The sequence below is a fragment of the Salvelinus alpinus genome, chromosome 4 (assembly GCF_045679555.1).
Source record: "Salvelinus alpinus chromosome 4, SLU_Salpinus.1, whole genome shotgun sequence".
Classification (NCBI taxonomy): Eukaryota; Metazoa; Chordata; class Actinopteri; order Salmoniformes; family Salmonidae; genus Salvelinus; species Salvelinus alpinus.
Window position 1 is genome coordinate 53,892,975 of NC_092089.1, and position 14,196 is coordinate 53,907,170.

General features: G+C 42.5%; 1 protein-coding gene across 1 annotated transcript in view; it reads right to left on the minus strand.

Moving 5' to 3' along the window:
* LOC139572611 (plectin-like) overlaps positions 1 to 3,560 on the minus strand; it is a 143,180-nt gene extending 139,620 nt beyond the window's left edge. The window contains exon 1 of the mRNA XM_071395304.1: positions 457 to 3,560. Within this exon, the coding sequence (XP_071251405.1) occupies positions 457 to 3,145 (2,689 nt within the window). The 5' untranslated portion in view covers positions 3,146 to 3,560. The remainder of the gene's footprint in view (positions 1 to 456) is intronic.
* Positions 3,561 to 14,196: the final 10,636 nt, after the last annotated feature.

The window sequence follows — 14,196 nt, forward strand, 5'->3', positions numbered from 1 at the left end:
TAGTTTGAGTTATCTCCCCTGCCAGTGAAACTATAGTTGCATGCTCTCTCACAGATGCCTAAATCACAGATTCATTGTAATTGGTTTGTACTCATTCATCATCTCACTGAAACTATCTCTAATGAGCAACCGACTCTATAATAGAATAGATCAAACACTGAAACTAAGGTTTGGGACTATAATACAGATTTTTGCTGACCAACGTAATACCATATGTTCAACTTCAAATGATATACTGTGAAGAGAAGTATAATATCCTAAAACACTGTTTATACCATAGGCAAATAGAACATAATAGCACATGGTAAAAGACATGGTAGTGCCATCACCACAACGCCCACCTAAGACTTCCCACAGTACATACAAGGGAGGAAACCTTGGCAACTGCAGTGACATCACACATCAAACACACAGGACAGGAAGTAACCAGGGGGGAAACAAGAAATTCTCTCAAACCTTCTATGAAGTTGGGGAAGGTCTTCTCCTCGGGTACGTCCAGAGAGTGGTCCCAGTCATCGTCGGAGACGGTGCTCTGGGCGGACTCGATCACCGCTCCTCCGGCCAGGAGAGCCCGTTCAACGGCCAGTGCGTGCAGGACATCAAAGTCCAGTTCTTCCCCTGTTATCTCAGGTACAACAGCAGGAGGAACCTCTCCTCCAGCCACTGCCTGCGGGCTAGTGATGTGCTGCACCTCAATCACCTCCTCCACCACGACTATCTTCTTCCTCATGTTGGCCTCGTCTACAGGCTGGTCACAGGTGTACTCCAGGTGAGGCTGTGCTGGCAGAGGGGTGGTGGCTGCAGTGGTAGCAGGGGTCTGTGGGGGTTTCTTGTCCTTCTCCTGCTCCGAGGCCTTGGGAGGAACAGATAGACTTTTCTTCTTCTCCTCTGTGCTCTGTGCTGCTGTTAGAGCGTGTTGTGCAACAACTCTGGGAAGCTCCCCCTGCTCAATGTGTAGGCTGGCCCGTGCCTCGGCTCCGGCTGACGCTGTCTCTCCGGCTGCAACGGGTGCTTCCCTTGCAGAGGAGGTTTTTGTTTTCGAGTCCTCCCGTTTTTTTTCAGCAGAGAGCTGGGCAGGCTCCGCCTCTCCTTTGTCTAAAGCAGGGGCCCCAGCCTGCACAGCTGCTGCCATGCTGGTTTCCTCAGACCACATTCCTTTCTGAGGCATCTTTGGAGAGCAGTCCATTACTTTTGCCCCAGGGGTGTTTAGGAGGTCAACCTTAACGGCGGCCATGGTCATCGACACCTTCTCTGTTGGTGTTAATGTTTTAGCTGCGGGTGGAGATAATGATTTTGTGGTTGTGGTCTCACGGTCTGGGGAAGAAATCAGCTTTTTCTTTTTAGCTTTTTTTGCCTTTGATGAATCAACCACAGCTGTTTCTATAGGGGCTTTAGCCTCCGACACTATGGCAGGTTGTGGTGGTTGCGGTGGCAGTGTAAAGGTAACCTCCACAGGTTTGAGGGCTTCCTGTGTCATCTCCATCTTTATGGTCTTCTGCACTTTCACCATTTCCACTTTAGTGACACTCATCTCTGACACGTGGGGGAATTTTCCAGATGAGCCTGGGGTCACTTTATTGCTCGTCTCAGCCTTCTCCTGCACCCGAGGGGCTGCAATGGGATGGGTTGCAGCTTGTGATACTATAGACTTAGTGTTGCTCTGTTCCACTGCTGGTTTGGGGGTCTGATGATCAGCCTCATTTGATTTTTGAACCTCAGCCTTAGTTTCTTTAGTGGATTCTGGTCCCTTGGGCTTTATTGATGATGTAAAAGCTGGTGGGGATTTGGGGGGCTCCTGTGTCTCTTCCTCGGGGGTCTTCAGTCCTTTTTCTGGGGGCACCTTTGTGACAGGTGATTCAGCCATCACAGCCTTCGTTATTTCTCTGGGAGATTTTTTCTTCTTCTTTGATTTGGAGCAATCTTCAATCATCCCTTTTTTAGTTTCAATAACCTTTTCAGTGACAACACTGTCTCTGCCACTGACCCCTGATAAGGGATCAGTGATATCAACTTTGAATGACTCGGTGGGTTCGGCTGAGAGTTTTGGGGTCTCTCGGGGGACAGTCATTTCTGATGCTTTCTTGGGTTCTGGAATCACCTTCACTTCTGTTTTTTTCTCCTCCTTAATCTCTTTAGTAGGGGGCAGGGGTGCTGGGATGGCTGGCTTACTGGGTACAGGTTCAGCAGAGACTTTGGGGGCCTCCTCAACTGCTGCAGCTTTCTTGGGCTTCTCTATACCTGCTTTATTGAAAGAGGATTCAGCTGAGACCTTCACTAATGCAGCCCCAGCTCCTGCAGCACTAGCTACTGCAGTAACAGCTAATGGGAGGGCTGTTTTGGAGGAGACTGACTTGATGCTGACCTGTGATTCATGTGTTGAAGTAGAATTTTTCTGAACCGGAACCACCTGAGACCTTTCTGCACGAACCTTAGTGATGATCTTCTCCTGGGAGGACGCCACTGCTTTACTGCTACTAGCCTCAGTTGTCTGAGAGAAGGTAACCGTGGAGGCCCTCTTCCCCTGGCTTTCCTCCATCATTGAAGCCTCAGTGCGGAAGCCCCGCCCCTTCCACAGGGGAGGCTGGGCCTGGGACTCAGATTCCCATGATGCTCTTGGTCTGACCGGCTCGGTGGCCATCGGGCGACCTCTGAACCTTGGCGTCCTGTCAGAGGGGCCTTCCTCCTCGGCTGCGTCCAGCCTCCTGTGTCGGTAGACCTGGCGCTCAGCCATCGCCTCCTGACTCTCTTCCCTGCCAGGTTTGGGGACATAAGACGTGGGGCCGTCCACTGACTGGACCCCACGCGCTGCCTTTTGGGCAATGGCCAAGGTTGCTGTTGGACGGTGAACCCTTTGCAGGGAAGAGGGGACGATCTCAGCAGGCAGACGGAGGTAGTCGCGCAGGTAAACAATGCCCTCGTTGGTCAGGTACCAATAGAAGTGCCTCCAGGCAAAAGTCTCCCTCAAGTAGCCCCTGGACTTGAGGGAGGCCATGGCGCGGATCACCTGCAGGTTTCCCACGCTGGGGATCTCTGGGTGCTTGGTCTGGGGCCGCTTGTCTTTCTTGGCCACCATGACACCATCGCGAAACAGGAGCTCGTAGATGGCCCTCAAGTCCACCAAGGGCATCACCATTCCGGCCACCATTGTTGCTCTGTGTGTGTGTGTGTGTGTGTGTGTGTTTGTCTCTTCAAAGTATGACTAACAGAAAAGCTGGATCCACTCCGCCAAGGGAGGATGTATTACAGGATGACCTCACTTCTCAGTCTCTGAAAGGGTCCAGTGGCTAAAACCGTCTGCACGTGCTTTTCAATCCAATCACAAAAAGTATGAATAAGTCCACTTATTGCTTCTTCTTCACTCTCTTCTTGTTGCCTCTGAGCGCGTGAGGAAACAGAGAACGTTTTTCTGAGGAAAATGTTGTGAAGAATCCAGAAACTAAGTCAAAAGAGTACTGTTCCCCCCTTTAGTCAGACTTGCTTGGAAGTGAACAGACTCCGGTCTGATGCATGCAGCGGCAGTGACAGAAGGAGAGAGAGAGAGTCTGTGTGTGTGTGTGTGTGTGAGAGAGAGGGAGAGAACGAGAGAGAGGCACACTACTCCAAACGGCTCCTCCTACCTTCTCTCCACAGTTGAGGAAAAGTTGGCATGGAAAAAATACCTTCTGAGTAAACAAACTTAAACAATGACAGAAGGCCGAAAATGACTGATGAGGGGGTAAATAAATGTGTGCAATCGAGATTAGATTAGGATATGCGAGTGAAAGAAAAGTCAAATGAATGGAAGCTACTAACACACCTCTGTGGTACTTGAGCATATGCAGGGCTGTTACTAAAAGAAGACGCCCACCCACATTCGTGTGCTCGCACAGTCACTCACTGATGTCGTGGGTTGGAACAGGAAAGATTAGCTAGCGACAGCAAAGGGAGACACCCTTTAGGCATACCATCCTACACTGCAGAGACACACTAGACATTTACTTACGGGAAGCTTGGCACCCTCAACTACCCTGGTTTACACATTTCAGATCCAGTATCACTGACTGCATGACTTTTGCCCTACACACAGAGGATCTGACTGAGAACTGCATGTCTCCAGACCCCATGCCTAAGAAAAGCAGAAATACTTTCTTCTTGAATGAGGTATGACATATATAGATAGTGTGAGAGATAAAAGAGAGATAGGTTATAGCCACAGCTATATTACTGTAACTTGATAGTTAGACAAGTCACGGTTGAAAACACAAATAGCCCTATGGACTGAAATGATTTCACTAATCATTCACTAATGTTTACAAGCCAAAGAGGTATAGCCAGATCCCACTCATATAACTAATCAAACAATTGATTTAATTCAACTCCATTCGCGTCAGTGTTTTGTTAATAGATTACACAGTCAGCACCAGGTGGAGAGGAAATAAAAGAGTCCCACCAACTTCTCCCAATGTAACCCATTAAAGTGATGCAACGGGCTGTAAGAACCACTTATTCCCCCTGTCCAAACGGCTCATACGGAGGGTTCATGCCCTGATATAGCCAGTGAACTTGTATTACCTGACTCGACTATATAAAGAGCCTGTGCATTATAGCTGCCCTTTCACAGCACCCAGTAACACGATATCACATCCATCGATGTGTCAGAGAGAGCCTCTAGTGCAGTCATGTGTGTAAGAGAGAAGAACTGGAAACCGTTCCCTTAGGGGAGGAGAGATCGAGGCAGAACATTTCATTTGTCTAAATTATATTCTGTTCACACATATATCAGGTACACGAAGAACTTGGGACAGAAAGTCACCGAGTAGTGCCTGTATGTGAGTAACTCCTGCGGCGACAACGGAAAAAAAGCCATGAGGAAACTCATAGGCTACTATTTCCAACCACAGTGGGTTGCAGTCAGGTCCAGATCCATACACTGAATTATTTATATTTCTGTTCCATTGCCAGTGTTCCAGTTCAGAGTAAGTCAAATAGAGCTCACCGGCTTGTAGTCCTAAAACCCGGAAATGAGTTACCTCTGGTTCGTTCAGCCATTCCTATTGGGGAAATGAATGGGGAAAGAATAGGGTTTTGGGATAAACGCCCAAAATAAGGTCTGAGGTCAACACAGGCTTAGGAAATACGTTTTGTTCTACGAGATAATATCAGTCAGTGAACATGACCTTTATGAATGATGATTTTTACGATTACATAAATGCTTCAAAATTCACAAGTGACGTTAGCTGATGAAGATTATCTCATAGAACAAAACGTATAAGGTCTCCTAAGCCTGTGTTTACCACAAACCTTATTTTTGGCGTTTATCCCCAAAAAACTCCAAAAACACCATTCATTTCCCCATAGGCTTTTTCCAAGGAACCATGGTGAGTTAGTGCCTACAAAAAGACACCGTTACTATTTCTCTATATCCTCTTTCAGGGCTGCAGTGGGCCATAAATATGTTGTCACTCCACTGTCACTTCACAGACAGCTGTCTGCAACAGTTAGCATTGCGCTCTCTGTCAAACTCCACAACCATGAGGCGCAAGGCGGCCTTCCATCGCCAATCAAGTCATCCGAAATAATCACCTGATGTAATTGCGCTCTTTAGGTCTGTATTTTAGGAATACAGACAACTCGTTAAACCTAACTGCATGCAACTAAGATCCAAGGCGTTCATTTAAAAAAGTGCATACCGCCACAATAATAACTGACTTCATGAACACCGAAGACTTGTAGGGACACATTGAAATGTTTCAAAAAAAAAAATATATATATATAAAAAGCATATGCATGAGCTGGGTAGCAATTGAAAGAAGAGACTGGAAATTGTCAGACCAAAAGTGAGGACACAACTGTTCACCTGACTGACACAAGACTGAATCCAAACATTACAATGTAGATTTTTTGTGCATTTGACATTTACCTGGACTTTTCACAGCATTTGTCAATCAATAACAACATCTGAAAATACTCTGGATATATTCAACATAATAAGAATATTCACTGTAATTGTGGAGAAGGGGCAAGATAAGAAAAAAATGATTACAAGGGTTTGAGTGAGAGGTCTAACTGGTGTCTTCAAGTGGCCACACACCTGTCCAAACTGGGTAATTTCAATGCACTTTTATGACTCAAGAAAATAGTTTTCAACTGTAAGGGGCTTTTTTTTTGTTCTCCAAGCTTTGCCACTGAGGAACTGAAGAAAGCACATGTTTTGTTTTGTTTGGAGCACAGCTTTGTGTCCCCACCATCACACAATTACTGTTGTTGTTGACATAATCCAAAAACGTTCCATTATAAATCGCAATCTGGGTCAGGTGGATATCATTTGAAAGCTTATTCTATTGCCAACATGGATAGCTAAATTATAAAACACCATAACCTTTTAACCTAACATGTCTTTACAGACGCTCAAGCCTAGCAACTCTTTCACAAGAAGTGGCGGTGGCCACAGTTAACAGCGTAAAAGCACAAGGAATGCTGAAGGCAACTACTGCAAACACATTCCTTGCGATTTACAAAATAAATGGAATGGATGACCATTGACATGCTACAGTCTGCCTAACCACAGACAGGAAGGTGGTGCAGGTGTGCATTTGTACTCCTATTAAAAAGGTGCAATATGCAGAAATCTCTTCCCCATTTCCTGGTTGCTAAAATATGAATAGTTCACCTAATTTCAGTTTATGTGACAAAACAACTGTAGAGAATCATTGTACCATCTAAACCGCTGTGAAATATATTTTCAATAACCAAAAATATTGTATTTTCAGCTGTTTGAAGCTGGTGTACAAAACCGAAAGTCAAAGAAGCAAAAACGAAACTTAAGCAAGGGAAGCATAGAAATAGCGCACATAGAACAGATCTATCGCTTCTTAGACTTGCTTTCAATGATAACGACAGATCTATAAGTCACTATTTAATTTTTCCTTTAAAAAACGAAAATGTGTCCAATTAATCATCCATTTCAAAAGGAATAACTGCATTCCTGCACTGCATCATGATCTATCAGGTTATAATGAACAGAGATTACCCTATTACTTTCTTAAGAAAATGAGCTCCTGGTTAAAAACTATAAACTGGCAATAGCCCCAATTTCACTGTGCCATGCCATGTCCCCTAGCTGTGCCCCTCTACCCATGCCAGCACTCCTCATTAGGGATCATTTGCATCCACATGCCGTACACCCTCCTCTTAGAACTGCCCATCAGTGGGATTTCATCCACTGTTTGTGCACACAGTGCTCACTGAACCACCCGATGTCTCACATTGACCTCTGAACTGGCTAAATGCCCAGACCCATGTATAACCCCTTCCTCAAAAATATGACACTCTATAACACAGCTGACCATCAATTCAGTCTTTCAACATGTCATAATGGTTGCAATTGCTTTATGATTGCCGATACTGTATGTTTGCATTATCAGACAAATTAATGGTCAGAAATAGATGTCTAACGGAGGGGGAAGAGTTTCCACTGTACTGAATAAGCTGTTCATTTATCTCTGGACTGCTGAAGTTGGCAATGGGACAGCGTCGGGCCAGGCAGTGGAAGTAGACATTGATAATAGATCGAGAGATGAACGAGATAATCAGAAACGAAAGAGAGGCGTGATTGTAGGAAAGTCCACTCCAGCCAGATCCTGTTCCTGGTAAGTCTGCTTGGATGTGTCAGAGAACCCACTCTGCCCAGAATAGACATGTCAGCAGCCACACCAGCGACGCTGACTGGGCTCCATGCCCACTGTAAACGGTCTGTGCTCTGGGGCTCAAAGGCCCATCCAAGACACGTGCCTATTGCCTGCCCACTCTGATATCAGACCCCAAGCGATTCCAGCCACTCCCAGGGGGCAACAAAGGTCATCAGGATATTTCTTAGAGACCAGTTGTGTATATCTGTTGCATTGAGAGTAATACGTCCAGGAATCAAATGGAGCTGAAATTCATGTGGCTGGTAGATGTAATTACAGCTGCTAATAAATGACTGAGACTCCTACCCTCTGTCTCTGGGAGGAAGAATGTAAAAGTTGGCTGGAGTTGACCTGATCTCAACTTGAGAGAAATAAAGAGAGCGAGTCAACAGGATTTTTATTTATTTTTTTATATCCCGAAACATACAATATACTTGCAGTGAAGCTGCTCAACAACTACACCACACCAGTCATCCAACAGACTCCCATTCAGAGATACACACGGAAGCATCCAGGGTCAATGCCCTGCTCAAGGACACGCTGACAGATCTCCCAGCAGGCCAAAAAAGTGAACCTGAACCCTTCAAGATCCCCCCCACAGTTCCCCAATAGCTGTCCCTCAACCATTCGAGACCCCTACCACAGTCCCCCCAAGAAGATAAAAAAAAATATATATACAATTAATTCCATTCCCCACCCCCAAGAACCCCCCCCCCCCAATGCACCAACAACCAAGAAAATTAACTAAAGATTTAAAAAAGACAGAAGAAAACAGCAAACAACAATACAAAAAATGCAAAAATTAAAAAAATAAGGACATCAAGGACAACTAAAACCATAACAGCAATGCCAACTGTATATGTTTGTGTGCATGTCTGGCACTACTACATGTATGTGTGTGTTCATGTATACGTTTATTTGAATGAGAGTGCGTTTATATGCATGTGTACAAACACCTGCACGGCATCAGCCTCAGGCAAACCGGCATTAGCTGTAAAAACACACTTTTTATTATGTTTTATTTTGACTTTATTTTTTACTTTTATCTTTGACCATCATTCTATCTCCCACACAGCAACTCCACTCCCACTTGTCTCCAATTCCACATCCCAACCCTCACCTTCCCTCAGCTCATCCCATCTATCTCTGCTGGCCACCCTCTTCGGATTTCTACACGACACATATCTTTCAACTATGCTGTGATGTTTAACGTACAATTTCAATCTATCTAATCTAATAGAATCCACAGATTGCGAGTTGAAGATAAATACTTTTACTAAGAGTATTAGTATATTAGTAATTGACTGACCCGGTCTCTCCAGATCTCCTAACAGTACTATTTCTAGGGTCAATTTTAGATCAATGCTATGCATTTTCAGCCATTCCTGAACCTGAGACCAGAAACAGGCTACCTGAGGGCAATACCAAAATAAATGCTCTATTGATTCTGTATCCTCACAACAAAATCGGCAGAGCTTTGAGGATTTTATGCCCCAAATATTCAACATTTTGTTGGTGGCAAGAATTCTATATAATAATTTTAGATGAAAAGCACGAAGTCTTGAATCTTGCATTGTTTTATACAGTGGGGCAAAAAAGTATTTAGTCAGCCACCAACCACTTAAAAATATGAGAGAGGCCTGTAATTGTCATCATAGGTACACTTCAACTATGACAGACAAAATGAGGAAAGAAAATCCAGAAAATCACATTGTAGGATTTTTTATGAATTTATTTGCAAATTATGGTGGAAAATAAGTATTTGGTCAATAACAAAAGTTTATCTCAATACTTTGTTATATACCCTTTGTTGGCAATGACAGAGGTCAAATGTTTTCTGTAAGTCTTCACAAGGTTTTCACACACTGTTGCTGGTATTTTGGCCCATTCCTCCATGCAGATCTCCTCTAGAGCAGTGATGTTTTGGGGCTGTTGCTGGGCAACACGGACTTTCAACTCCCTCCAAAGATTTTCTATGGGGTTGAGATCTGGAGACTGGCTAGGCCACTCCAGGACCTTGAAATGCTTCTTACGAAGACACTCCTTCGTTGCCTGGGCGGTGTGTTTGGGATCATTGTCATGCTGAAAGACCCAGCCACGTTTCATCTTCAATGCCCTTGCTGATGGAAGGAGGTTTTTACTCAAAATCTCACGATACATGGCCCCATTCATTCTTTGCTTTACACGGATCAGTCGTCCTGGTCCCTTTGCAGAAAAACAGCCCCAAAGCATGATGTTTCCACCGCCATGCTTCACAGTAGGTATGGTGTTCTTTGGATGCAACTCAGCATTCTTTGTCCTCCAAACACGACGAGTTGAGTTTTTACCAAAAAGTTATATTTTGGTTTCATCTGACCATATGACATTCTCCCAATCTTCTTCTGAATCATCCAAATGCTCTCTAGCAAACTTCAGACGGGCCTGGACATGTACTGGCTTAAGCAGGGGGACACGTCTGGCACTGCAGGATTTGAGTCCCTGGCGGCGTAGTGTGTTACTGATGGTATGCTTTGTTACTTTGGTCCCAGCTCTCTGCAGGTCATTCACTAGGTCCCCCCGTGTGGTTCTGGGATTTTTGCTCACCGTTCTTGTGATCATTTTGACCCCACGGGGTGAGATCTTGCGTGGAGCCCCAGATCGAGGGAGATTATCAGTGGTCTTGTATGTCTTCCATTTCCTAATAATTGCTCCCACAGTTGATTTCTTCAAACCAAGCTGCTTACCCATTGCAGATTCAGTCTTCCCAGCCTGGTGCAGGTCTACAATTTTGTTTCTGGTGTCCTTTGACAGCTCTTTGGTCTTGGCCATAGTGGAGTTTGGAGTGTGACTGTTTGAGGTTGTGGACAGGTGTCTTTTATACTGATAACAAGTTCAAACAGGTGCCATTAATACAGGTAACGATTGGAGGACAGAGGAGCCTCTTAAAGAAGAAGTTACAGGTCTGTGAGAGCCAGAAATCTTGCTTGTTTGTAGGTGACCAAATACTTATTTTCCACCATAATTTGCAAATAAATTAATTAAAAATCCTACAATGTGATTTTCTGGAATTTTAGTTGAAGTGTACCTATGATGAAAATTACAGGCCTCTCTCATCTTTTTAAGTGGGAGAACTTGCACAATTGGTGGCAGACTAAATACTTTTTTGCCCCACTGTATATCATCTCATACCATGGAATCGTTACATCAAAAATCTCTCCCCAACTATTTTGCAATCTGAATGGCACAGTTGTCAACATCCTGGTCCTCAAATGAAACTGGTATACTTTCCTATTTATGCTATTTTTATTCCTCCGCCAGTTTTGATCCTTTATATTGGGCTGCCACCTGCCTACTCCATTTTTGAGGTAATGCTGTAATCAATTGGTTGTACTCTTGGATTGAGCAGACCTTCCCGTACAACTCCATGAAGGACATAACTCTACCATTCCAATTTACAATGTCACTTAAGAACAAAATACAATACATAAATACAGGTATTTTATCAACCAGCACATTCGAGTTCAGCCTTAATATTTGTTGTAATATTTCTTCTAACCTTTCAGGCGGATGAAATTGAAATTGTAGCCAGCTGTGCAATGCTTGTTTGAAAAAGAGAGATACTTTGAAAAAAGTACAATTTTCAAATAATCGAAAATGATACATGGCAATCTGCACAAAGGCAAAAAGGCCATTTTTAAACAATGGGTGAGCTTTTCTTAGTGATCTACTTGAGAACCATTTTGGGTTCAAGTAAAACTTTTGAATAAGTGAAGCTTTCAGAGAGAGGTTTAGTGCTTTTATATTTAATAATCTCAACCACCCATATTCATTATACAGATAGGCACGCTTTATTTTGTCTGGTTTAGCATCCCAGATAAAGCAAAATATTCTTTGCTCATATGATTTGAAAAAAACGAATCATCAGGAGTAGGCAGCGCCATAAGTAAGTGAGTAAACTGAGATATGACTAAGAAGTTAATCAGGGCAATTTTTCCATAAATAGACAGGTATTTACCTCTCCATGATTGCAGGATCTTGTCTATTTTTACAAGTTTTCTATTTAAATTCATTGTGGAGAGCTTATTTATATATTTTGTGATATGAATACCAAGAATGCCTACTTCACCATCAGCCCATTTTATCGGTAAACTGCAGGGTAATGTAAAAGTTGTATTTTTTAAAGATCCAATACGTAATATTTCACACTTATCATAATTCGGTTTTAGTCCAGAGAGTACAGAAAAGTTATCTAGATCTTCAATGAGACATTACAGGGATCTAGCTTGCAGACTTAATATAAAGCTTGAGTCATGGGCATACATGGACACCTTTGTTTTTAAGCCTTGGATTTCTAATCCTCTAATGTTGTTATTGGATCGGATTTTAATAGCTAGCATTTTGATGGCCATAAAGAATAGATATGGTGACAGTGGACACCCTTGTTTAACTCCTCTTTGTCAATTCAAAATTCTCTGAGATGTAGCCATTATTTACTATTTTACACCTAGGGTTGCTATACATTATTTTTACCGATTTTATAAGAGAATCCCCAAAATATAAATAAAATCCAGGCTTAATTTATCAAATTCCTTTTCAAAATCCGCTATAAATACCAGGCCTGGCTTCTTAGAGGTTTCGTGATGTTTTATTATTTCTAGTAGATGTCGTATATTATCTCCAATGTATCGCCCATGTAAAAAACCTGTCTGATCAGGATGAACAATACCTGGTAAAACCCTTTTAATTCTGAGTGCTATGCATTTCGCTAGTATTTTTGCATCACAACATTGAAGTGTAAGGGGCCTCCAGTTTTTTAGATAGACTGGATCTTTATATTTGCCATCTGGGTCTTGTTTTAATAATAGTGAAATCAGACCTTCTTGCTGAGTACCTGACAGACTACCATTTCTATAGGAGTAGTTAAAACAATCTAACAATAGAGCTTTTAGTATATCAAAAAAGGCTTGAAATACCTCGACCGGTATGCCATCAAGCCCTGGGGTTTTTCCAGAATGTAAGGATTTAATAGCCTCAAAAAGTTATTCCTCTGTAATTTGGCCTTCGCACTGATATTTCTGTAAATTTGTTAATTTTAAATTTTTTATATTATTTGGAAAGAATTCCTTACCTTAATCTTCCTTCAGTGGGAGAGGATGAGACGGAAAAGAGAACATCTGCCTAAAATATTTAGCTTCCTCTTTTAAAATATTCGGGGAATCATAGATGACTCCGTCTTCAGTAACGAGTTTCTGCAAATTCTTTTTGTTAGCGTTCCTGTATTGGAGATTCAGGAAGAATATGGTGCATTTTTCTACATATTCCATCCAGTTCGCTTTATTTTTGTAACAGATTACATTAGATCATTCTTGAATAAGTTCCTCAAGTTCTTTTTGTTTTTCCTCTAACTTATTTTGTATATCTGTAGTATCGTTGTGATTGCTATCTACCTGTACTATTAGATCATGTATTTCCCTTGTTAGTCTTGTCTCTTTAGCCAGAAACTTAGCCAGCTTTATTATTATTAATGAATATTGAATTGAATGACCTGTGAAGGTACATTTAAAGGTATCCCAGACAATAAGGGGATTTGATGAACCTATATTATACTAGAAAAATCCAGTTATAAATGATTTTGTGTTAGTTAAAAATAAGTTGTCCTCCAGTAAACCTTGATAAAATTTCTAATATCCCCACCAACGTGGAAATTATATAAGAGTTATATGAAGGCCAATTAGATGAGGATCCGATCGCATTCTGTCTCCTATTAAAAAATGTTTAACCTTTGATGCAAGAGAGAAATAGACAAGAAAGTAGTCAAGACGAATAGCTTATTAGGTCAAGACGACTAGTCAAGATGACTTGATTAAGTCTTCTCCATGTACAGTTGAAGTCGGAAGTTTACATACACTTAGGTTGGAGTCATTAAAACTCATTTTTCAACCACTCTACAAATTTCTTGTTAACAAACTATAGTTTTGGCAAGTTGGTTAGGACATCTACTTTAGATGTAAGAAAAAGACCTAAGAAAAAAAATTGTAGACCTCCACAAGTCTGGTGCATCCTTGGGACTAATTTCCAAATGCTTGAAGGTAACACGTTCTTCTGCAGAAACAATAGTACACAAGTATAAACACCATGGGACCATGCAGCCGTCATACCGCTCAGGAAGGAGACGCATTCTGTCTCCTAGAGATGAACGTACTTTGGTGCGAAAAGTGCAAATCAATCACAGAACAACAGCAAAGGACCTTGTGAAGATCCTGGAGGAAACAGGTACAAAAGTATCTATATCCACAGTAAAACAAGTCCTATATCGACATAACCTAAATGGCCGCTCAGCAAGGAAGAAGCCACTGCTCCAAAACATAAAAAAGCCAGACTACAGTTTGCAACTGCACTTGGAGAAATGTCCTCTGGTCTGATGAAAAAAAAATAGAACTGTTTGGTCATAATGACCATCGTTATGTTTGGAGGGAAAAGGGGGAGGCTTGCAAGCCGAAGAACACCATCCCAATTGGGGTAACAGGGTTTGGGAGCCTCAGCAACTTGA